Consider the following 27451-nt stretch of genomic DNA (forward strand, 5'->3'; position numbering starts at 1 on the left):
AGTCTTGTAACATTCACAGGGCGGCTGATTTGCATCTCATGCTCAAAACACTGCTTCCATGGAAAGTCAGGCAGCTTGGAGTCTTCAAGAGCGGAACAGGCTGAGTATTTCTTCTTTTCAGCAGCCCATCCAATTAAACACTATATGTCTTTTTTTTTTTTTTTTTTTTAACAGAAAATGGGGCAATTACCTGTATGCAGTATGCAATTACCAAAAAAAAAAAATCTTGACCAGGAATAGTAATTCTTTTTGTATCACAATTATGATCATGCTTCTAAACATTTTTGTAAACTGAAATATTCTCAAATGAAAGGTATTCCAGTCTAGCAAAGAGCTTCAGACTCTTTGAAAAGGATATTTTAAAAATACCCATCATTGTATGCCTCTTCTCAACTTTCACATTCATAGTCATATTTTAGGAGGAAATTGGTATCATAAATAAAGATAGTACTTTGCTACCTGCACCATGTATGGAGTAATTTCTATTAATTATGATGTAACTTTTCTACCCCTTCTTGAAATGAGTGTCACAGTGAGGACAAGAGCCTTTTTTCCCCCTGAAGTATAATGTTCAGTTCTCCATCATTATTCAGAAGTTTTTCATAACTGTTTTCAAAACACATCTCATTGTTCAGTATTTTTTTGTCCACAGCCTTCTTAATCAAGGAATTCTTATTCATTACATCCAAGTTTATTTTTTACAACATACATTTTTAGAAACCACCCTGAATCCTCAGAGTAAGCAGCAAAAACTACTTAACTTCTCGATCTCTGATAAAAGCATAGAACATATACTACACTGGGAACCAATTCTTGCAGACCCATGCTGCCTGAAAATTAGCATACTACTAACTACTATATTTTAAAATGCATTATTTACCCAGTACAAACTATTTCATATGCTAAACTGATGCATCATGCTAAATTTTCTTTTAAAAATCAAAGAGATAATATAGCACCGAATTAGGTTCATAGGTAAGGATCAAACAAACATCTCTGCAAGCATATTGATTTCTTAGCTCTAGAACTTCCTGCACCTGCAAATCAAATAAATATGTTCAACTAAACTGAATCTTCTAGGAAGTAAATTTTCAGAACTGAGATTTGTTCAACTGTTACCTTCTTTCACTTGATCCTATTTTACTCTTGTTAAGTTAAGGATCATGGTAGTACCAGTTTTCAGTTCCTCACCATGATACCCATAGTCTGATAAACTCACTCCTTAGCTATTCTCCAATCATGTGCTTTTCCTAGTCGTTGAATCCTTCTCGTGGCTCTTTTCCTTACACAGAGCAAATCACAGAACCACACGTAGCATTCAAAGACCAGACAGACACACTCTGAACACAGAGCTGCCTTTCTCATTAGATTGCTGTTTATGCATTAAAACCTTTTTAAACACATCTCAGCACTGGAAACTCAGACACAACTGATTAATCACCTTTATCCTTTTTCTCTACAGCCCCTCTTTCCCCAGAAGGCCATCATTATCCTGCAAGTACACATCATCTTTCTAAGGCATAATCTTCTATTTTAGCTCCACCAACAGAACTCTTAGTTTGTATTGATGAGCGGGAAAGACTCCACTACTGGAATAAGTAGTAAAGTAGGTAGGTTTATTCCAGCACTAGGACACATGGGGGATGCCATGCGTGCCCACAGCTGCATTCAGCCTGGTATTTATCGGGTTACAAGTTCCATATTCACTGAGTTTCCCCATACGCCTATACATATTCATCACCTGGCCCCGCCCAACCTCGCTTCGTATTGCAGTGAGCCCAAAAGTCATTGACATCCGCGTTGCGCTTGCGCAGTGCTGTCTGCTGGTCGTGGGCAGGGGTCTCCGAGATGAAATAAGAGTCTTCCTCAGATGAAGTAAAGGATCTTCCTCATCCTGAACTTTTCACCTTTCCTCCCTGCGCATGCTCTTTATGCCCCTGGGCTAAGTCCAAACTTCAAGACTGGTTTGAGTTAGCTTTAGGTTAAAAACAGGATCTTTGGTCAAGATTCCTTCCCTTTATCAATAGTCTCATATCTTCTCATCCTGCTTTGGTGGGTACAATAAGTGTTGGGCAAGCGGTATGCATTGCTTCTAACAAACCAATTCCTAGTAAATCATTTGATCTCTGCTTCCCCATCCCCCTGATTCAGTATTGCTGACCAAGGGAATCATTTTACCCTGTCCTCATAACCGGACTTTTTCAAAAATTGCAGAATTTTCCTATAGATTTCACAGATTATTCTGAATTGGAAGGGACCCACAAAGATCACAGAGTCCAACTCTTAAGTGAACTGAGGATCGATGCCGTGACCTTGGTGTTATGAGCACCATGCTCTGACCAACTGAGCATAAGGGGAAATAATAAAACAAAGTAAACATTAGTTTAATAATTCTCTGATCAAAATAAATTTGAAACTTACCTATCAACTATAGTTAATGCAAGGATTTGCTGACTTCCTATCATTACAAGCTTTTATTTAAAATGTCATGCTGTATCAATTGAAATGTAGACATCTACTATGCCACTTTTAAATAAAAAATAGGAAATAAAATTAGTCCAATAAGTTATTTTCCGTAACTCTCAATATCCACCACTAATGATTACACCTTTGTATGCCTTAACATCTTTCCTTCTTCTGTCAAACACGTCCTAATTGCATAACATTAACTACTTGCCAGTCTCTTAAAACTTCATGAGTTTTAAAGACTTACTAAAATGTAATACTGACAAAGCATGGAAATATGAGGTATTCATCATCAGGAAATGTCAATACTTCTGGCTGCAGCTGCTGATAACAACCATTTTACTTAAGAACTTTGATCCATTTCATGATAATCGCCATCTTCATAAGCTACTACCTCATGTGATTTCTTCCCTGTTATCTGATGAATGTCTCCATGTTTTCTACACCAACAATCGTCAATTTTAACATTTTAATCTTGTACACCATTCACCAATCTCAACAACACTTCTGTTGAGCCTCAAACATGAAGAATGAAGTTCTCTGCGCATTGATTTTGCCTTGTGTGCTTTCTACACCACTTGCTTAGTCCTAAAAGGCCATTAATATCTATTAGTATCAATTTGTTCTTTATATTCTATCTCCTCTGAATACAAACTGGCTTTTTAACACAGCAAGACTTCTGCTTTGGTGCACTTTGCAGATAGCACAAACTGTTTCAGAACGGTTTTTTATAAACTCTTTCTCCCCGTAGATTCAGCTACTAAGTCAAACTTTAAACACAGCATCATGAAGATTTAACATAAGTACTTGAGGGACTTAGTATCTCAATGAGAATAATTTCAAGTTACTCTTCTACTTTGAAACTTCAGAGTTCTCTTGCGTCCTAAGTGCAGCAATGAGCTTAACAGTACAATGATCTTGCACAGCAGAACGTGTGCAACATTGACAAAGGTTTCAGCACCGCTTGAATCAGATGGAAAAGGAGAACAAAATACATGGAACTAATCTGAAGCATTTAGCCAACTTGTATATAAAGCTGAAACTTGACTGCACAAGACATAAGATCAACTCAAAGGCACCTGTGCCAACAACATTATTGATTTCTCAGAATTTGAAATACTGCTTTATTAAAGTACAATACTGGGTTTGGATGAGTCCTTTATTCCAAGAAGTGTCCAGTGTTACCAACCACAGCACACTGAAGACTGGCTAAGGGAAGAATATATATGATGATATACAGAGGCAGAGACAAAAATGTAGGAAGGCAAATTCTAATTTTGCCCCAGTCAGGACAAAGGAATTCCAGAAGATGGACACAACAAGGGTGCTGAAACAATGGGCTAACCATTTCAAGGCCCAACTGGTAATTTAATCTTTTCCAGTCATCTTAAAGAAAAAAAAAATCATAAGCTTTTTTTAGGGCTTACAGTACACATCGGGCACAAAATCAATTTTACAAAAATTAAAATATTGAAGTAAATAACCCCCTGAAGTCCTTAGCTATTGAAGCTGATACTACACAATTTGTTGTATGCTTGAAATCAAGAGCAGAAAACTGGGAAGGCAGATAAGTGCCTGAAGCACTGTAATAATTCCAGCAGCAAGTATCCATGCTGAACTTAGAAGACAACTGCACAAGAACCTCATCTACCATGAAACAGAAATTTCAGTCAACTTCTGATACTTGATTGCTTTCCATTTTACATTGCTACATTATTCCAGAAAAGTCAGAAGGTACCGTATGTCACATAAAATATTCTTTTCCCTATTGCCATGGGACACAAGCTCTCAATGCTCTACAATACTAGATTAGAAATCTTTAAATATTATTCCCTAGAAAGATGCTGAGAATGAACTTAATCTGGAGAATACAGCACGTGTGACCTGGAAAGTTAGACTGCTCTATAAAATTGTTTAGTTCAGATGAAATGCACACACACCCCCTACTAAAAGATTTGGATACTGAAATCACTCAAAGACCAGCTCTATTTGGGGTGAACCATTATCAGCTTTATATAAAAACTCCTGCAATAACTGACTGACACCATTTTAGACAATAAACTTACACTGCTTGTGAGTTCTCAACAAAAAGGGAAGTATGGTTTGTAAATGAGCTGGTATCTAAAGAATCTGGGGGGGAGGGCTTTTAAAGAGGGACAGATGTACTAGCAAAATGTTAGTTTACTACAAAAAATCCATATCACCCTGCCAATATAAATTTTACTTAATTTTTTTAGAATTTATCTTATTCCTTTGAATACAATGTTAAAGTAATGTATACAATGTTTCCTATCATGTTATAAATACATTTCAGAAAGAATAATTAAGGGCATAAAGATTGAACACTTAAGTGATAAAACCTTGAACACATCAGATCAGTTGCATGGCAACTGAAATACAACCTGAGCGTATGTGCTGTAACAGCTTCTAATTACTTATCCTTAGACTATACCTATATTCATGGTGCATCTCTGTTCTTATTACGCAGGAAAAGAGAAGGCCTGTGGACAGGATAAGTTTGGCAATGACAAATATTTTTCCAAAATGAGCTGAATATAATTATTCCGAATAAAACTTTTTGGGAAGACTTAATTGTATATAAATAGCACGTGATGAATCTGCATTACCTTTTAAAATAAGCTTCCCTTCACATTTCATCTCATTTGAACATTAACTATGAACACAATTATCATACATCTGTGAAGTCATGTTTTTCATAATTTTTATGGATCTCAACAAGTGCTCTTAAGAAAACTGAAAGAGAGTGGTAGCTTCAGATAGCTGCTGTTAGGAAGGCTAGTAAAAAAAAAAAATGAGATTCTTGCAAAAGTGCTTCAAAAGCTTTGTTTAGTATGGTCTGGCTCATTCCCGATTCTGCTTCTTTGAAGCATCAAGGCAATTCCAAGAGGCAATAAAAACTTTTTGGCTTGAGTACCCTGTGTTTTCACTCACTACAATTACATGCACAAAATCTTATCGGGGGGCTCGGGTCAAATAATTTAGATTCATTTGTTGGATCTTGTTACTGGACAATGTGGGCATATTGCAAAGAGAAACATTAACATACTACACCAGAGAGAATACAAGTTTCTGGTAACAGTGATAATACTCTTATGTCCTTCCTCACTCCAACACAGCTGTAAATTTGGATTATTGGGTTGCTAAACCCAAAGAATACTTACGATGAAGTGGGAAAAGCAGCACTAAAACCATAAGAAACAGGGGAGATGAGGGAGAAGAGTACATTACACCAATATGCTCTGATTCAAGCAGAAGTTTCTGGATAAATTTAGAGCTCATGCTCAAAGACGAAGACATCACATTTGGTTTTGAATCTCTGGGTTTTCTTGGTTTTGCTGGGGTGATTCTGTTTACAAATTTTGTTTCCTTGTTTATTTATATTCATGTTCTTTGGCATCCTCAGAAAATATCACTGTTTTAGAGGACAGGTCTAATGCTGCCTCCCAAGAATCTAGGTATACTTAATAGATGTGAAATTACAGGCTGAATATCATGACAAAAGTAATCAAAACCTACATGGTAGTTCCATCCATGTATTTATTTACAAAGAGTTTAATATTATCACTGGCATTCTCTAGATGGAAGAGTGAGATGTAATAGAGGACAAAGAAAGCAAGAATGGACCTGTACAGGGAAAGGCCTGTTCAAGGAGCTGACAAGAGCAGAATATTCTAAGACAAATATAAGAGGGGGGGAAACGTAGGTCATTCACTTCGAACCAAGACCTTGTACTTCTATCTCTTACCCCAACTACAATACATAATCCACTTCAAAGGGATTATAAAGGAATAAGAAAGTTCATACTATAATAATCAGAACACTGATGTAAATCTCTTAGATGGTCTCTGTTCATAACAGGTAAGAGGTGAACACGTTCTTAAAACTGCATTTTAAACAAGATAAATAGTGAACCATGAAGTTTTGTCATATACCATTTCTCTTCATTGATTTTAATACAGGAGAAGTTTTTTAACATAGTTGCTACTGCTTTTGCCATTATTACCCATAGTAAAAATGATCATTTGCCCGTTATCTAACTGCTTTAAAACAATGTGGCTTTGACATCAAGTTTTTAAGAACCAGTCTTGTTCTGAAAGAAATACAGGGGTTTTTTTCCTTGAACTAGGTATTTTTTAAAGTATCTCTTGCTTATAGAGTGAAAGTATACAATACAAAAAACATAAAACCCTCCCCACAAGCAAGTATTCAAGCTCCATTTCTCTTTTCCCCCAAAACAGAAAAATTAAGGAAAAAAAAAAAAACACACAAAAAAACCCACTATAACAACAAAAAGGACAACACTTCAAAGTTTCAGAAGTGAGGTAATTCATTATTTTTTTTTATCACAAAAGCTTTGAAAGAAACTTCAGGGCAACAAAGACTTTGGCAGATAAGAGTATTCTGCCAGGCCATTCCACACACAGGTTTCTAGTAAACAGAAAGCCTCTCACAGCCCCAGATGTGCATAACATTTAGAACAGAGGAAGAACAAACCAGCCAATTTCAATTGCTAAACAGCACACAAGAATATGAAAATGTCATCCAGCTACACAGGAGTCCAGATTCAGAATATAATTTTACATGTTTAAACTGGTCATTCTCCATATAGACATTTTGATTTTTAGTTAAGCTAAATTGGGAAAGTGTAACTGAGAGACACATTCAGCAAAGCTGACATACCTGAGTACCAATTTTGTTTTCTCTGTGTAACAGCACAGACAGACAATGAAGTCCATATAACTATCAATTTTTTTTTTTTTTGCTAAACCTGTCACACATAATTTTCAAAGAACCTATTTTTATGCAACTTTTCCCCCTACAACTTCAAAACCTTCATTTATATAGCCTAGAGCCAATCTACTACAGCCACCTACACCACAGTGGCACCTATACATGGAACAAAACTTACTTTTCCAACAGTCCTTTTTCCCCCAGTGTAATTTTCATGATATTTTAAATGATACTATGTTCTTGAAAAGCATACTGAGAATTACAGGTAAAATAATAAAAACCTATTTTGAGGTAAGAAAACAAATCCAGTAAATGCCTACCTGAACCCACTGGAGATGAACCAACACTAAGACTTTGTAAACTTCCATTCCTGAGCAAAGTTGGAGATTTTTGAAGACCAGAGCTTGTCACACTCCCTGCAGCAGATGCCACAGATGAAGTTGGGGAAGCAGAAGAAACTGAAAGATGGGAAATACTTTCTTGACTCTTATTTCCTTTAGGTCTACCAGGCCCATGTTTACTTTGCTTATTTCCTTTCCGTTTCTTCTCTGTTACAGTTTCTTCTTCTATTCCAGAAGTCTGAGCTCGTTTGTACGCTGTAGAACTAAGGCTTGAATTACTTATGTCTCCAGGTGAGCTGTCAAAGTTTTTAGATTGGGAAACAGCTGCTGATGATGAAGGGAGACCAATTAAGGAAGTGAAACAATTGACTCCCCCCTCTTGGCTCCCAGCCTCTCCTTTATGTACATCTTTGGTTGAGGAAGCCTGTTGAGAATGCGTGAAACTGTCACTTCGCAGATCTGTGTCTGTGAAACTCAAAAACTCTTGGGGAGACTGAACTGAACTTCCAGAAGATGACTTTATGCTCCCAGGAGTGCCCAAAAAGCTTCCTACAATAAAGAAAGAAGAAGTATAATTATGTTTTTCTGTGTAGTTGATGAAAACTGACGGGAAGTATTAATATCTTAGAATAAAAAACTTTAATGTGGAAGTACTTTAAGAAAAGCCTTACCAAGAACTAAAGAATTTATTTTTTAAATAACTCATTGGTTCTCCTGCTGATCTTCACTTTGCTGAATATGATTCTCAGATTCCTGTCTGAGATTTAGATTTGAATCTGGGGCACAAGGTGAAAATGAGTAATAGAAGAGTAACGACTTTGCTGCTTAGGCAACTTCGACATCCATCCTGTTTTGAAGCCGTAACAAACACTTGGTGCAAGTTGGAGCAGGTTTTTTTGAACATACACATATATTAAAAGAAGGCTGATAGAAATATGCTACGATCACATCTATACTATGCCTACAATCTTCCTTACCATTCTACCTAAAATCAGGGGTCTGACAAAGGTCAAGGGAACAACAATTGGGCTTAATTTTCCCTGGCTGAGGGGGAGCTCCAGAGAAGACATGCTTTTTCAAAAGTACGAGAGAGAAAGTGAAAAACGATGTATAAAATTGGCATTTTAGGACTTCTTTAGCACTGTCACAGAACCATAAAGATCTTCCGTGTAACAGAATTACATTCCTTCTTCAGTATTTGGAATGCAGTCATTTCATCACTGTATTCGTGCTTTCAAGGCAGAAAATGAAGCACTCTCGGGAAATACAAACATTTACTTGCACTGAAATTCACTAAGTTTATACAGGTGGGTGTATGTGGGTACTGTTTCACAGAATTCAGACTGATGACAACATCAAGAAAATACTCCTAAATATGACATTAGGTATAAAAAACCCATGTCCTTTAAAAAATAGTGTTTTATCATTAGTACTCCACTAAACAATGTTAAGAATTCCATTCAAAATACAATTTACATAAATACAGCTATTTAAAAAAAAAATTAAAATATCATTGTTTTGTATTTTAAGTAAGTTATATCAACTTCACTTAATGCAGCCTAAAAGAAAATACATGCACATAGAAAAGATCTATTTTGCCATCTGCAATAAGATTTTTCCTTAAAAGAAGAATTCCAGAAGGCAATTTTCAAAGTTTTGAGAATTTAAACAAAAAAAAAATACTTCCTCTTTTTTCAAGTAAAAGGACCTGAAATATTGGAAGAGTTCTAGATAAATTTACAAGTGTTCATTGCATAAATAAACTCAAAGGAAAATCAACATAACAAAGTATAAAGGACAGTCAGCTACTAGACACCACAGTGAAAATTACTAGAAGGCCTAGTTTGTTGTGTTTCAAAATAACATGTTTTATTAATTAAGGAATTTTTAAAAAACTTTTAGTATTTTTAATCTTTTTTTTTTCAATTCTGACAAAGATGCCATAGTAAAATTTGCCTTTTAGAAGTGCCCGAAGTCCACGTAGTGGGTTTTAGCAAGTTCAAAAAGTAAAACATTTTGTATTACCTAAGATAAATAAACCTTGCATACTCACCTTCTCCTTATATATTTTGGTGACAAAAAAACTAAGTAAAAAGGTCTTTTACTCTGAAGGAAATGGTATACTTTTAAATATCTGCATCTTGAAAAATTGTTGAGGGGCCATGGCATCCTATCCTTTAGTGCACTGACTAAAAAACATAGTATTACTCCCTTAAAGAGATAAGACCTCTAGACTCAAATTCATATTAAAGTTTACTCCAAAATAATTTCTGGCACATAAAGACACTTCTGTTAGCAGCTGAAGAGAATACTTCAACAGTCTGAAAAAAGCATCAGTTTTGCCCTTTAAAAATGCACAACCTTCCTTTTTATGTTATAGCAACAAACATTTTTACCCTGAAAAAAGTTAGGTTTTTCCCTAAAGTGAAACAACATTCTCAGTATTGAGGATAACAGATTAACTACTTTTCAAGTTCTGCATACATAAAATTTCTAATTCATGTCAAAGCAAGTTATGTTACAGCATAACAATCAGTACCTTGCTGAAAAGGGCTAGCTGCAGTCACAGTTGTTCCTGGATTTCTTCCAGCACCAGGCTTTCTTCCCCTCTGACCTGAGCTGTGACCTGCAGATTTCTTCCCTTTGCTCTCTGACCCTCTAGCCTCTGAAGAATCTTTTCCACTTGAAACATGTGTAGGAACTTCCTGGAAATTTGCATTTGTAAATCGAGCTGAGGTATCTTCCAACCGCTTCAAGGAGCCTGACATGGAGTTGTTGCTAGTACTTGTGTACGTCTGGCATTTTGAAAGACAGAAGAAATTAAACAAACAAGTCACACAAAAAACTGTAACAACTGTTTAAAAGATCTCATTCTTTCAAACAAACACAGAAGTGTTCAAATACTAATGTTAACTAGAAACAGCAGGAATTACAGAAGCTGAACTGTGAAGATTCTCAGCAAACAACTGAAAAAAACATCATTTTGTGGAAAAAAAATGCATAGTGGCTTTGGTTGAAATTTTTACTTCACTGAGCTAAATGGAAAAATCTAATGGCTACAGCCTTTATAGTCTATTTAAATATGATATTGTTACTTTATGCTTAAAATTAAAAATTAGAAACTAAGCTTTTAATGCTTTTCTGAACATACAATTTTTATGCCTTTTTTGTTAAACTGGAAGTGCTGTTCCATCAGCAGTGGAACTGCTGAAGACTTCAAAACCTAAGAACTTGGATTTTTAAGACTTTGTAGTCTCAAAACCAAACCAACTCCCTGGCATGTGAACCATCCCACATTCATCAAATTCCTTAAGAACCACCAAGTAAAGAAGACACATGAGAGAGCTGACCGAGACACACTTAATTCAAACCCTCTCTCTGACAGGTAGAAAAACACTCTTGAGCTCCCAATGCAAATTTCTTCCTCAACCCCTACCCACCCCCAAGAATTCTGGCCCTTCTCCTACGCTCTCCACATGGCTTTCAAAAATTTCATCTTTAGGTCCATTATTCGTCTGTTAAATTTTGCCAGAATTGTCCCTATTGGTGAACAATAGTCAAAAGAGGTTTCACAGAAAGTAATTAAGTGGGCAGGGAAACTGCATGCAGAACATTAGGAAACCATACAAGGGAATATTATTGTTCTCATGACTGAAAAAAATGTGGAGTTGTGATAACAGAATTTTAATAACATAAGAAAGAAAATGAAAACAAAATCAGGAAAAAGAAAAAAACATTCTACTGATATTTATACTCTATTTATTTAGTAAAACAGCTCTTTAAAGCTCCTTAAAAAAATACGGATCAAACCTAGAAGCTATTCATCTATTCGTAACGAGCTTGTCTGTTTTTCAGCTCTTTACAGACTAGAATTTAAAATAGTATCTAGTTGTCTCCATTAAAGACCACACAAACAAATGCCTCTTAAAATTGAGCATATACACAAGTTTTCCCTGCCCCAAGTGGGATGCTTGCTGAATTTAGGCCTACAACAGAATGTTTTCTTCATCTTTACATAAAGCTTTGTATACCAGCTATACAAAGTTTTCCATCTTTTACTAAAATAGCTAAGGCATTTACATAAACCTTACTTTTCAGTTGCAAATGACAGAAGACAACTAAATATACAAGCTTTGAGGAAAGCAAGTATTTCAATCTACTTGCATACCAGGGCCAGGCAATGACAAGTAGGCATTAATTTGCAAACACTGTGCTGTGATGTGGCTTGACTGCAAGCCTGAATCCCACTCCTGGCAGATTTTGAAGAATATGCACGCACAACACAGTTCTGCTTTGGAAAATTTTGCTCAAACAGGTATTTGCATTTCAGAAGGTGCTATAAGGTGTACTGAAATCTACATTCTTAGTCAGAGAATCATGAACACCAACATGATGAAATATACCCTAAGCACAGAGAGCTACTGTCATTTTTATGGTCTCCATCTATCACTCTGTGCACCCTGAAGAGCTACACCATCCATCTGCAGCTACTCTTAAACCTTGTGAGGATTTATGGTAAATGTGCAATAATCACTCTTAACATACGTAGTACATTCCAAGGTTTGAGTGGCCTTTAGCCCTATGTAGATGTATAAGGAAGTGGCCTTGCACAGAGAAGGGAAGGACCATGGCAAGTAATTCTCCCCAAAAACGCCAGATGGTAATAGCAGAGTCCCAGCAAAAACCAACCAACCCAAAAGACCCCCAAAACAAACACTGGGTTTGCACAGCCAGGTTTTGGTAGTGGAGGGGCTAGAAAGGGGGGGTTTCTTTGAGAAGCTGCCAGAGGCTTCCTCCATGTCCGGCAGAGCCAATTCCAGCCAGCTCCAGGACTGACCCAATGCTGGCCAGGGCTGAGCCCATCAGTAATGGTGGTACACCTCCATGACAACATATTGAAGAAGGAAAAACAAAAAAAGGTTATTGGGCAGATGTAATTGCAGCCAGAGAAGAGCAGAGTGAGAATATGTGAGAGAATCAACTCTGCAGACAACAAGGTCAGTGAAGAAAGAGAGGGAGGAGGTGCTCCAGGCACCAGAGCTGAGATTCTCCTGGAGCCCATGGAGATCCATGGGGATGCAGAGATCCACGTGCAGCCCATGGAGGAAACCCACACCAGAGCAGGTGGATGCCTAAGAGGAGGCTGTGACCCCATGGAGGTCTATGATGGAGCAGGCTCCTGGCAGGACCTGGAGACCTGTGGAGAGAGGAGCCCATGCTGGAGCAGGTTTCCTGGTAGGACTTGTAACCCTGTGGGGGATCCACACTAGAGGCGGGCTGTGCCTGAAGGACTGCACCCTGTGGAAAAGTGATCCACGTTGCAGCAGTTTGTGGAGTATGGGATGGACTCACGCTGGAAAAGTTCATGGAGGATTGTCTCCCATGGGAGGAATGCTGGAGCGGGGGAAGGACTTTTCTCCTTAAGCAGCTGCAAGAGCAACCAGTGATGAACTGCTCATAACCCTCACTCCTCAGCTCCCTGCACTGCTTGTGGGAGCCAAAACTCAAAACCTGAGACAGAACTTTTTTATGAGGAGTAAATACGGGGCTGATGGCCCTTTCCAACTAAGAAAGCGGGCAGAAGAAGAGGCAGCAAGAGAATTCAAATTCCTAAGTTACTGTAGTTCTTCCCAAAACATTTTCTATCTATGTTCCAAAAGTGAAAAAATGTAGTGCTACCACATTAATCAAAGAGTAGTCAGGCATCTCTTATTTCCAACTTTTTCAAACTTAACTGATTCAGACTGAACAGCATTTGCTGAGACATTACATGGATGTGCAAAAGCGCCTCTCAAAATAGCAGGGACCAAAACATCAGTAAAATTTCTTGGAATTAAATTCTGCAGAACAAACAGGCAATTCAAGTACACTAACAGAAGATAAATCCATAGTTTATCATGCAGCCTTTCATGATTCCATCTTAAGAAACAATTCATCCAGAAAAAAACATGCTTTAAGACATCACCTGCATAAATGGTCATTACCACCGGATTTACAAAGGATTTAACATCTTTAAAAAGGAAAACCAAATTTCATTTCAAATTTCTGTTCCCCCCACAAGAACATCATGGTGGCAGAAGTGATTATATATCATGATAAAGTCATGTGCTCAGTACGAAAGACTGCTGTGAAACAGACATCAGGTCCAAATCAATTCTAGCAACTCTATGTAAAAGGACACATAAAAGTAATACATTAATACAGTATTCTGAACCAAATACTCATCTTAGAAAAAAATAAAGCTTGTTTCATTACTAAAATTTCAAAGTTTTGAGGAACACATTATGAGTTGATAACCTAGAAAAGCAAATGCATGTAAATGGGGTTAAAAGGACTTAGGGAAAATTAATGGAAGGAACTAACCACAAAAAGAAAAATCACTTCCATATATCCAGTCAATGCTGTTCTAAAAAAATATAATCACACTTAGTAATCTCATTTAAAAAACTGAACACAAATTTTTCTGATGATTTGAAGCACTATAAAAAAAAGGCAATAAATGAAGCAAACAGGTTAGGTAAAGAAAATCCACATGCAAAAGATTAAATAAAAAACTAAAAGGGCATGATGATATTCAAATTCAATAATTAATATTCTGTTTCAGTCTAATTCAGTTATAATTTAAATTCTAGAATTAGAGATTTTCTGTTCACTTTAGTGTTTGCTCTAGCTCATCCCTGTGACTATCCATAGGAGTAAACTTTGTAATTAGGAGAAGGATAGGGAGGACAAAGCAATTAGAAATAAGCTTAGCACAAAAACAGAATCCAGCTGTGTCTTTGGCATTAAAAGCATGTTCTAATAGGCAGGACGCAAAAGATAATCAATATTTCCATATATTTTCTTTAACTTTTACAAAAATATACAGTAATATCCCTTTTTGCAAAAACTTATGATGATTAGATAATCAAAGTACAAGATGGATGTAATTTAAGAAAGATAAGATCATACATAGTGTAAAACCTTAACAAAGGTTGTAAAGTTTAAAGATGTTCCCACACAAGAAGCCTCTCCTACAGGCAATGAATTTTAGAAGTTGTCTCCAACTCAAGAGGAGTAGGTTGAGGGCAAATTAATAAAATTAAATAAATCATGTGGACCAGTCAATACTACTCAAAGTGTTCTACAACCTAATTTCAATAGAAACTGTCACACTCACTGATTGCAATCTCTAATTGCTCTTAAATCAAAACAGCAAAGTGGTAAATTGACTCTACCTTTTCTTCCATTTTTTTTAATAGTTCTTGAGAGTTTCAGAAAACCACTGACTACTAACTCTCACTTGACACAACCGCATTAAACAGAATACAGTAGAACCAGAAATGAGACTCTTAACAGAAGTGTGAGTTCCAAATAATGGGATGTTAGCAGGTATGCAGTCTCAAGTTACTAATCTTACTACTAAGAATAAAGAAATATGCAAAGTATACTAAAAATCTAACTTTCTTGGAGATTATTCTTGAAATTGATACCACAAGTTGAGAGAATACTTCCAGAGACCAGAGAAAGTCGGTATTTCAATCGCTTCACCCCGTCCTGACAAGGTCTTAGTGTACCATATGCAAACACACATTTGTTGAATATAACACCTCAGCAACCAAACCACACACAGTTAACACAAGCCTCAACACCTTTGCTAAAACACGGTGATCTATGTACTGAGCACAAATGAATTCAAACCTTGATTCTCCAACTCTGATGCCAAACATCTCCACATGAATGGGACATACCTTTTCCAACTTTGAAATCGTAAAACCCATTTCTCAATAGTATTGCCCGTTATTCTGTAATGCCAACATTGGTGTCATTTTATTGGTGGATAGCAAAAGTGATTCTTGCTGAGTACAATGAGAACTGTCATTATTGAACCCTGCATGTTGCCCCTGGAATTAGTTATTTTCTAGCACATCAACAGGAAAGAAAAATCACAGAACCCAACAGAACAATCTGCTAATAAGGCATATTGTAAGTATATGAAGCATAAGCTGTAATTTCATAACTACCAGTTTTAACTTACAGGTTCAGTGTCAGCTCAGCATACACAGGTGAATTTTTAAGGATAGACTTTCTAAAACTTCTCCAATTATTGAATATACCTCAATTAAATAAAATTCACTTGAGTATCAGTGGCACCTGACTCACAATTTAAATACAAAACTCTAAGCCTTTCTCCATATGTTAAACCTCAAAGTATTTTAGGATTTTACACTATAGGAAAAAGTACCAAGAGTGCTTGATAATTATAAAATTTATGCCATTATAAAGCTCCTGTATATATAGTGGAGTGACTACATCATGAAATTTCAACGTAAGTAACTGAAGCGGAAGAGGAGAAAAAACACATTGACTTACTTTTTCTGTAGTTACAGTAAGAGATGGAACCAAAGATGGTGAGGACTCTGACTGCTTCTTATATTTTTGCTTGTGTTTATCTTTCTCTTTATATTTCTAGAAGTTGTAAAAGACAATAAAAACTGAGTTCAGCTTCACCTTTAACACAACCAATTCTATATTGCATCAAGTGTTATCAAAATTTAAGAGATGGCAATAATGTCCTGTGCTATTTGAAAAACACATTAATGTTTTGAATGTTTTATAATATAATTATATAAAGGCAAATCAAGTATTTCTATTTGTTTTCAAAGTGAAAAACTGAACACAAAAACCAAAGAAGAACAAAGCACAAACTGAAATTCTTCAATTATAACCAGCATTTATGAATGCACTGTTGTTAGTATAATCCATCTTTACAATAATCACTTAATCAACAAAAGAAACTGGATTAAAAACAGAGACATGGCTTCTGTTTCAGAGATCTTCATTCATTTTTCAGCAACGATTTCTATCTTCCTGCATCTCTGCACCGGCACAGTATTTTTTGTTGGGATACTAATGTAAATTAATGCAAGGTTTTAGCTTTAGCTCCCCTACTGACATCTCCATGCATAACAATGTGAAATCTGATTTAGATTTCATTTCCAAAAAACGGGCATACATTTTAGAGAATAAGTATTTTCCATGGTAAACTGAATAAAATATCAAAAGCTATACAAATCAAATGTGTTTCCTAAAAGAGCTGAGAATTTAGTCACTTCTTTTTAATTTTTTAAACATGAAGCATTGGCAGTGTGAACAAAATTGTGCAAACAGAGAGGAAACAACTTCTTGTCCCAGAGCCTTTATAGTATAACAGAAGTCTTTCATACTGGTAGAAATCAATTTTTGGAGGTATACAGAATCAGTATTTGTTTGAATAGTTTAGACAAATACTTTACAAAAACAGCCACTCTGACAAAACTAACAAACTGAGAATACAGGAGTTCAGTATTTTTTCCAGTCTAATCATAAACAAGTCATTTTTTCATTAGCAATATAATATGGTTTACTTAGTGTCAGAAGATGCAAAGAAACTGCAGCTGTGAGAGAAAGTTACTTACAAGCTACTGGCACTCAAATATTTTATTTATGTATTTGTGGAATTTTTGTGAACTAACACAAAATTCTGCAGAACAGCACAATGTACGGCTATTTGTTCAGACTGAGTGTGTCTACAGAGGGCTAGTAAAAAACGTGCATACATATGGGTTGACACAAGGGGTATAAAAAACCCATTGAGCAGCTTGAAAAGATGTGTAAGTCTGAATATCCATATGAAAACTCGGTAACTGTTTTGAATCTCAAAATCCACCCATGCTGAGATCTTTCTCTATTAAAATGATTGTCCAGACTTTCAAGAACATCATTTGTTCAGCAGTGATTGCACAACTGCTCTCACCAAGCACCAGGATGAGATGCAACACATGCATACTCTATTCAGGTATGACAAAGTATCACCTTTCTATTTCTGTCCCAACAGAAGAAATATCAGAAACTCGTTTCATGGAATCAGCCTGAGAGAGTAAGAGAATGGGTTCTAAAATTCTCTAATAAAGTAGAATCTGTTAACTGACATCCTAGATGCAAAGCTGAAAGCAAAACACATTTATCGCTGCCTTTATGAACTGTAAATACCAGGTGATTGACTTAGAGATCACCTTGTCTCTAACCAGCCCAAATCCATGTAACTAAACTTATAAACCAATTTTGCCAGGAAGGAAATACAGTTTAACTAAAAAAGTTCACAAATCAAGTAAAAAAAGGTATCATCACCAAAATGTCCTGTAAAACTATACTTGCTAGAATACAATGTATAACGTTCTTTTAATTCTTGTACACTTCTCAAAACTCAAAGACAGGCACAACAGAACACTTTAAAAAGATGATGGGGATTTTTAGGTTTGGGGTTTTTACACACTCAAGTGAACTTGGAGTTTTTTTTCCACTCTGCCACATGGATAGAAATACGGAGTTTTTCCCTTCATAATAAAGTGTACAGGTGTCATAATTACGATGACGTACACCATAAGGTAGGTTTTAAATTTTTAAAATCTAATACAGGTTAAAGGCACTTTAGATTAGGGATGTTGTTTTTGGTTTCTTTTGTGTTTTTCTGGGGGGGAGATTGTTTATTTATCTCTTTTTAGACCTGCAAAACACATTGGAAAGAAAAAAATAATATGGAGAGGAAGTATTCAAATGCACTGCACAGTCTTTTCAATAACATCTTAAATGTAACAGTCCCCAAAGTGCTACCCACACTAACAGAAAAGCAAGCAGGGATCAAGAACAGACAGAAGCGTCTACACCAAGGCTGCCATGTTATCCCTCAAATCTGTTGATACAAAAGACTTTCACCAGTGCTAAGCTACCAAAGTTACTACATCAGTGCATGTGTTTAGAAAAACTTGAGTAACAATTTTAGTGAACCCCAGACAAGCTTCAAGAAGGAAGCTATGAAATGGCAAACCACTGCCTGAGTTTCTTTAGCTTTCATCACTCTACTGGGAAATTCAAATAATCCTAAATAATTTTTTTATTCATCATTTTGGAGCCAAGGGGCAATGACTTCAATACACTTTAAGATGAAACTTCACAACAGTATCAGTAAACAATAATGAAACTTTTAAATGAACATGTTTTAAGGTATTTTCTGTTGACTTTTTAGTGTTCTGTTACTTCTAGTGTTAATTTCATCTAAAAGGCAAAGAAGCATAAAATTCTGATCAGAGGAAGACCTAGGAGGACTTCAAATTACGTTTTGTAACATACTGAAATAAACGGTAGTCCCAACACATAAGGAGGTGTCAGGAAGGACAATGGACACAAGGACAGCAGGAAGGAAGGGGGCATCAACGAGTACACATTTGGAAAGAATAAGCTTGATTTCTGTAAAGTGAAGCATCAGCAACCACATCAAAGTCCTCTCCCAGACCCAAACCATCAAGACAAAGTTTGCCAGGACAGCTCATCAAGGTTACAGCTTTCCACTCAAAGCCACTGCAGTAGTAACCCATCCAAAGGCCTTCTGCATACAAATATCTCATTAACAAGACATCTGCTGTCCTTAACTGTACATTCCCTCCTCCTTTAGGTTATACCTCCTCTCACCTTTTTTCCTTCTTTTTTTTTTCTTTTTTTTAGTTTTCTTTTTTCTTCCCAAGTAAAGTTAAGAAGCGCTACTTCTGAATGTGAATTCAAATGTATACAACATCAAAGAACTGGAGAACACTGCAGGAAAACCTCTGAAAGAAATACTCAGCTTTTACACTGATAAGAATAAAAATTTTAACAACAACCTACTGAGCCAAAGAGACATAGCTCCCAGAAAATGACTTCTTGCAGTTGCACCCTCTTCTACCACAAGGATGCATAAAAAGTGTAAGAAGAGTTCTAAAATATCCACTTTGTAATCCAGAAAAGGATTAACAGAGGGATTAACAGAATTTCCACAATATTTAACAAATACAACAGTTTTCAATCAAGTTTGTCTCAAAGGCCACACAAACTAGCCATCTTCCCTACTGCCAGAAAAACAAGGAATGGTTAGCTCCTCACGGACAACTCTGCATGTTTCACTTTCGTAAAATCTCTATTCAGCCACAGTTCTAAAAAAACTCCAAAAAACTTAGCAACAGTTCACCAAGATAAACATTCATCCATAAAACGACATGGGAACCCCCCCCATTCTAGGGAAGGTAATGATATCAAATGTCTGACCTTTTACAAGCTTTACTGTAAGGAAAATAAAGGACAGAAATGATTCTTAACAAGGACTGAAAATAATACTGCCAGTAAGTGAAAGCTAAGCGAGCATTAAGGGCAGGCAGAACACACATATCCCATTTATACACTTAGGAATGAGTTCAGATGTTCCAAACTCCTGTGCAGAGCAGATAAATGCAATCTGTACATTCTGTAAAACCAAGATTTAGCAGAAGACACAATTCCAAGGAAGAATACATTAAAAAAATACAAGGCCAACTACAAAATTGACAAAGGGAACTTTAATCTTGGTTCACAAGTAAGATAGTTGAGCAGAGAAGATTCAGGCAGCTCCTGAACCTTTCTTACTGTAAGAAAAATAAGGTATGATTGCCATGCAGCCATTGGGTAAGCACCTGTAACAATATTCATCCTGAACAACTTGAAGAGCCCTGATTTATGGTGCAGCTAAATACCAATACAAAATGCCTCGGGTTTATACATCATGATTAATCAGAAAGCTTTATTTCTCACCAAGAATCTCATTTTTTGTTTTTGTTTCTAAAAAGTTATGTAATCCCATCTTAACTCCAACAGCTACATGCTGCTAGATTGCTGGAATTCTATAGCACCTCCGGCACTCTGCTTTCTTGTAGAGCAGGGGGATGAAGAAGGGGAAGGAAGTACATTCTGATTGCTTCTATTTCTCCCACAAAGATTCAATCTACAAAATTATAACATAATATGACTTGACAAATACACTTTGGTTCCAATTCTTCATTTTTTTAGCTCATTTACTTGTTTCATCACTCTAAAGATCAACACTTGCTCACTCATTTTCTTTAACGTACTTTCAGAAAAACAACTGAAAAAGACCAACATCTCATCCAAATATCAAATTAAGGATACACGTGTAACTACATTTTAGCTCTGATCTGTTACCAACAGAAGAGATGTTACAAAATATATCTTTTCAAACTTGGGACTTCAATGTTTGGAAAAAATGAATACAAGTGAACAATAGTTCACTTCTAGTGAACTATAATTTCTCCTAGTACAGAAGAAATTAATGAGTCCGGCTTTTCTTTTAAATGGCATTAATAATTCATAACATTTCCATATGGAAGTATCATTTAACTTGTTTAAGGTATTTACACCTATTTGCAATTCATTTTTGTCTCAGGTATGCACAGCCTTCTTGAAAGGGGTTTCTACAGGACTTCATTTCATTAAAATACGTTCTGAAGTTCAGCATTTCAGTTCACTGTTACAAAGGAAGAAAAGGGTTTTCTGACCCCACTCTCACCTTTCTTAGAGTGCTTAGCTTGTCAGACCTTCTGTCTGCCCACTCAAACTGCTGAACAGCAGCAACAAAAATACAAGTAGAGAGTTTTCAGCTGTTTTAGTGAGCTACATTAGTTCTGTGAAGGAACATGGAAGACGGACAGTAACAGGCACAAGAGAAAGATGCAGAACAGAGAAGTAAGAGCTCATGGGCTCAGGGAACAGAAGACTAACCTCTGTTTTGGAAGAATTAAAACACATGCACATTATCAGCAACTACCTGTGCTTAGTCCTTCAAGACAAAACTGCTCAGGCTGACCTAGAATTATTGCATTTTTATGCCTTCGCTATTACAAAAATCCTTATCCTCCACTACCTTTGGTTGTCCCAAGTTTTTAAACCTCAACAACATATTTAAATCTATTTTCCTTACTGACTACTGTAAACAAAATCATCTGAATGCCTAAATCCCTAATTTTTCAGCTGCTGTTTGACTCCCTCAAATAATTCCAATGTATCAAAATGTTCTATTAGCACAGAGTACTCATATTGGTTCTTTTGTCATTCATAGATTTTCTGCAATATCTTTGTATCAGCAAAGACTGTAAATCCTGAGCTGTCGCATCTCAACTAACATCCTGAATGGAAAGCTGTGCCCAGCTCTTGCTAATCCCCAATACCAGATCTGCTTGGCCTCTTATTGGGGACTAGTAGCTATTAGCAATATAACCATAATAACTGCAGAATGAAAGATGACCACAGTTCACAAGTTTCAAACTCAAATCCTAATTTATCTTATTTTCATAAGAACAGCCCTTGCTCAGGCATTCATCTAGCTAGCATTTTAAATGGTACAACCCACAACAGAAAAATTCAATGCAGCAGCACTGTTGCTGCAGTCACAGGGAATGAAACGATACAGACCAGAGATAGTTTATAGGCAGAGGTAGGACACTACTGCCAGCATTACTCAAACACATACAGCTCTAAGCATAAAACTCGTTCTTAAGAACCAGTCCAGTCCTTGATTCAATTATTTAAATACCCCAAAGCCTCACTTAAATACAGAAATAATGGTCATAATTTTAACTGTCAAAGGTAAAAAGACTCAAGAATCAATTATAAAAATGCCATCCAAAGCTTCTGTGAGGTGCAAGACTACCAACTCTTATCCAGAATGAGCTACTCCTTTGATATTTAACACTAAAATACGATGCTTCTCTTATTTGCAGAGTTTAGTATTAATTGTTAGTAATGGATATCCAGTGCTGAACACTTGAGTAGCACTTTATAACATCAAAAATGGTGCAATATTAACTAAATCAGTGCAACTATGTATTGTCAGTGCTCACTTTCATTCACTCCTAGAAAAACTACACGTTCAAAATACATATTATATTACAAACTGCAAAATGCTCCACTGTCTGCAAGATAACATAAAGATACCTGTCACACAGATATCACAAAACAGGCAAGCAGATTGGCAAACAAAAGGAATTCATTCCATTTTCCTGGCTCAGTCAGTTAACATCGCAGCTCATCTTTAACTGCATACTACCAGCACACAAAACATGCTAGGCATGAACAGCACATATATACAACTTTGTAAAAAAGTATCCAGATTACCCTCTAGAAACTGTTACAAAGTCCTAGTAATCTTGTATTAATCCAGGATCCAAAACCAACAAAGAGAGTAACTTAAAGTGTCCTTTGCATCTCTCACAGTAACAGCTATAGAACTGCAATTGTGCTGGTTTTGAATGGGATAGAGTTAATTTACTTCACCTAGTTGGTGTGGGGCTGTGTTTTGGATTTGAGCTGAAAACAGTGTTGATAACACAGGAATGTTTTCATTTTTGCTGAGCAGCTCTTATACAGGGCCAAGGCCTTTTCTGCTTCTCACCCCACCAGCACCTGTGGGGAGGTGCACCAGAACCTGGGAAAGGACACAGCCAGAACAGCTGACCCTAAGTGACCAAAGATATCCCATGCCATATGGCATCATGCTCAGTATGTAAAAGTCAGGGAAGAAGAAGAAAGGGGGGATGTTCAGCGTGATAACGTTTGTCTTCCCAAGTAAAGTTACATGTGATGGAGCCCCGCGTTCCTGGGGATGTCTGAACACCTGTCCGCCCATGGGAAGCAGTGAATGAATTCCTTGTTTTGCTTTGCTTGCATGCACAATTTCTGCTTTACCTATTAAACTGTCTTTATGTCAACTCACAAGTTTTTTTCACTTTTACTCTTCTGATTCTCTCCCCCATCCCATAAGAGAGGAGAACGAGTGCGGGATGTGGCTGTGTGGGGATGAGCTGCTGGCTCGGGTTTTGAGTTATTTTCTTTCACAGTGAAAACTCAAAGACTAAAATGTGTACTTTGAGATGGAAAAAGACAGTTGTAACTTAGGCAGCCTTACAAAATTCTACATCTTGCAGAACAGTTTTTAAGTATACCTGAGGTGGTGTGTTTGTCCTTTTGATTTTATAATAATTAACTAACCCCAGCTGACAAGCTTAATACTACTGAGGTGTTTGCTGTGCTAATGTACACTAAAAGCATTACTCTTTTTTCAATAATATATATGATGTGTCCCTGTAAGGTTAAAAAAAATGAGGTAATCAAATCAGTAATTCCATGATAATCTTGAGAACTGAGACAAAAAGTTCCTACTTTTTCTCTTACTAAAGGAAAAGAAAATACAAATCAAAATGAGCTTATGTTCTTATGTATTTTTTCTTGACCTCCACAAGAGATCATTTTGCTGTGCCATCTATATATACCAACTGGTGCCAGCTCCAGCAGATTTCATGCAGGTCATTATCAGGATGACAGTTGTATACACAGAAAATAGCACAAATTAACAGACAATTTTAGTGAGCAACAAGTCAAACGAGATTGTCACCTTTCCTCTTAATCCTGCAGATAAAAGTATCTATTTGTAAATATACTCAGATAGAGCAGCTTTCTAAAGAAATTTTGTTTACACAGTCACACGTTGTCAGTATTCCCAAACAGACTTTCAACAGAATTTGACTTGAAGAGAGGTATTAAAAAAAGAAAACTCTACATTCCTACGGAAGTCAGTACAGAACAGGTGCCCAGAAAGAGAAATGCTATTCGTTGGCAACAACAGTAAAGACTGAAGGATGAAGACATCCCCCTTTTTGAACCCCTGGAACCCACACAAAAATTCAGTCTTAGGAAACAGGAACTGGGTTCTGCATCTTAGGTATTAGTGTACCTATACACTGAGATACATGTGGTTTATATTTATATTTATTTATAGCCTTTAGAGGTATTTTGGAGGCATGCTTCTTTCCCTCTGACCGAACAGAATTTGGAGTAAGTTAACATGGATAAGCATCACCACTAGCATCTACACCACACAGCTCTTACTTGAATAATACTTATCTAGTATTACTTCAATTATTAAAATTGAAATAATTTCAAAGTGGTTGCAAACCACTTTTCTTCTAGTTATCTTTAGCATTCTTACAATTTTGCTTCATCCATCGAGAGCAGTTGAAAGGATTAAACAGTCAAATATATTAAACTGATAAACAAAACGTACAAATTTAATAAAAATGCAATGGGATACTACTGCATTACGGAGATGAGTCTGGAGCTTTTTTCCCTAAAAAGTTACAGAAAACTCCCAGCGTTCAAGTGACATCACTTATTTTGAAATGGGGCAATTCATAGAGGAACGACACAATCAGAATAATCTTTAAAACACTCTGTGCAGCACCATAAAGTGACTCTTTGTGACTAAATCAGATTTTTGTTTTGCTTTGATTTTTAAGAGAAAAAAGAAACCATTACTTATACAGCTGAATGGTAACCCAAAAACCTGCATTCTGATCCTATTTTTACTACAGAATCTTACGTGACGCATGGCAGGTCCATTTTACCTTTTCACAGTTGGTTGTTCAGACAGTGAGGAAATGCCTCAGGAACACTTGATCTGAGTGTTTACATCTTGCCTTTTAACAGCTTACAACAGCATTAAAATACATTAAATAGCACCAAGCATCTTTCTCACAAATGAAATTCATTGCCCTGACACATAAGCATAGGCTCCTTCACAACATATCGGGAAAGTCCGGGCAGTTCCGAATGCACAAACCAACACGCAGCCTATGGAAACTTTCAATGTTTTAAATTTTCCTTTCCCATGGGCCTAACAACCAAACTCCTACAGTGGAACACACGGAATGTGATGCCCTTCCACAGCCTCCTCTTAGGTGTCCAAGTTTCTATCCACAAAATCAGAAAAGCTGTAAGGTTTCTTTAAGAACAAGACAAGCACCAAAAAGATGCCCATAATGCATTAGCAGCTCAGTATTTAGAACACTTACCCTGGCTCCTGCATTTTAGGTTCTCCTTGGACACTCTCCAACTCCTGTGATAGTGACATGAGGCTCCTTGACACTATTTTGCTCTTTTTACGTCTTCAATAGACATCTGCAGTCTTCAGTCACAAGACCATTTTTTTGGTTTAATTTACATTATATGAGCCATTGTAGCAGAGTTTTAAATTTCCCCTTCCTGCTCAGCTCAGACCAAAGCACGTCTAGTAGAAAAGGCAACTGTGTAATTCAGCTGCTATACAGTAGTTACTTACTACATAATATATTCACATTTTTCAGAAGTCATAAACATATAAAGCTAGTAACACTGCCTAATTTTCATGTTAGTGGCAAAAAAAACCTTGTATTACACAAAGGCCAGTTCCAGATGTGTTTAGTTCCCTCTTTAGTCCTTTCAAATTTGAGACTGCCAGTAACACTAAAGCAAGGCATTCTTCCACAGGATCATGGCAGCCTAAGTTTTCCCAAGAAAGCCTGAGGTAAACACCTGGGCCGTGAAGAAAAGGGATATTATAATGGAATGTCAAGCAACGTACTACCAATCCTATTTATGAGGAACACAGTCTCATCACTAATCATTTCTATATAGCATCTCTGCCACAGAAACTAACAATGCTTAGGCAGCAGTAATCAGAATATAATGAAGCTATTTATTCTGTAGTTTCAACATCACCATGAAAATTAAATCATACGAAAGGTTTGGTTAGATTTGTTCAGGATTTTTTAAATTATTATATCCTTACATATTTGTTACCAATTTTGTTGGCAGAGTGCCCCGAAGATATTAAACACATACTCTGAAGGGAAACAGGCTTTCAGCTGAGTCTGTTTGTAAAAATGACAGCTACCTATACTAACATTTTCAGACCAACCTCTTCTTACTGCAGTGTAGTATTTCACACACACAAATGGATAGCTTTTGAGGTCTGAGCAACAAAAGTGGTTCCAAACCACAACTCATACAGCTTGGCAAAACAAAAAGCTTTAAGGATGCCTACAGATCAGATTATCCAGATTTCCAAAGAACAAAGATGAAAGATAAAGCAGAAACTACAGTGGCCTTGAGGGGGTTGTGGGTGCCACACACACACAAACTCTACTGTATCTCTGAAGAAAGATATAAATATTTACTGTAACATGACAAAAAATCTAGATTCTCAAGGGATTTACAGAAGAGGAAATAAGAAAAGTCACCCTAAAAAATTGCCTACGCTTCCAAGATACTTAAAACAGTATATCAAATATACAGCATAAGCTGAAAAAATAGCTGACACCATTGACTGAACACACTCAGTTTGAAAGTCCCTCCAAGTGTACCCTGAAGATTTCACAGGTATCATGAACTAGGAAGCACAGTATCTTCAGTCAAAGTCATTTAAGAAAAAAACAAAAAATAAAACCCAAAGCAAAACAAAAAAACACAAACCCACCAACTTACAAGTTTTGTCAATGTAAGTAAAAATCCATGCACATACTTTGATAAAACATGACCTGAAATATGACAGTAGTGAAAAACTAAGAAAAAAATATGGCAAATATTAGTAAGGGTTTACCTTGCAGCTAATTCTGTAGTCTGTAATTCAAATTTTTTTTTTTCTACCAGCGTGTTACTGAGAAAAAAAAAAAAAGCCTGCCAAAACCCCATACTTTTATTATTTTAGCCCTACATTTAGATTTAGAGCTATGACTGCATCACAGTCTGCATTACCAGATAAAGACAAACAACTCACCTACACCATTAAACAAGTCTAAAGATACTTTTTAGAAGATTATCCAAGAGCGACTGGTGATCAACATCTATACAATATGGAAGGGATCTTAAAATCCAAATCAAATATTAAGGAGACTAAGAGTCTAAAGACTGACATTTGCAATTCAATTTCCTGTTTCTATAAATATAGCTCCTTTGTATAATACACATTTGGTCAAAAGATTCTTTGGTTCCAATTTTATGTAATGATTTTAAACAATGTAAAACTAAGTTTACCCACATCCACACAAAATCCTATTAAGCTATTTGTATAGGATGTGTGCAAGTGAGCAGTTTTGCATGTATTCTTAGAGGCCTAAAAGAAGTGCCAAAGCATATTTGCATTATTGTGTCTGTTATCACCCTCTGTTGAATTTAGATGACAAATTTCCTACAGACAACAGTTA

General features: G+C 36.4%; 1 protein-coding gene across 7 annotated transcripts in view; it reads right to left on the reverse strand.

Annotated features, from left to right (window-relative positions):
- The window catches only part of MLLT10 (MLLT10 histone lysine methyltransferase DOT1L cofactor), a 128795-nt gene that overhangs the window by 53499 nt on the left and 47845 nt on the right, over positions 1-27451 (reverse strand). For all 7 annotated transcript variants that reach the window (XR_004238693.1, XM_032101502.1, XM_032101480.1 and 4 more), the window contains 3 exons: positions 15912-16007; positions 10099-10354; positions 7539-8108 (listed from right to left, as the gene is read on the reverse strand). Coding sequence is in view for 6 of the 7 variants with exons in the window: in XM_032101502.1 (XP_031957393.1) it covers positions 7539-8108; positions 10099-10354; positions 15912-16007 (922 nt within the window). In the remaining variant the exon portion in view is untranslated. The remainder of the gene's footprint in view (positions 1-7538; positions 8109-10098; positions 10355-15911; positions 16008-27451) is intronic.

The sequence above is a fragment of the Corvus moneduloides genome, chromosome 1, assembly GCF_009650955.1.
Source record: "Corvus moneduloides isolate bCorMon1 chromosome 1, bCorMon1.pri, whole genome shotgun sequence".
In the NCBI taxonomy this organism is placed as follows: Eukaryota; Metazoa; Chordata; class Aves; order Passeriformes; family Corvidae; genus Corvus; species Corvus moneduloides.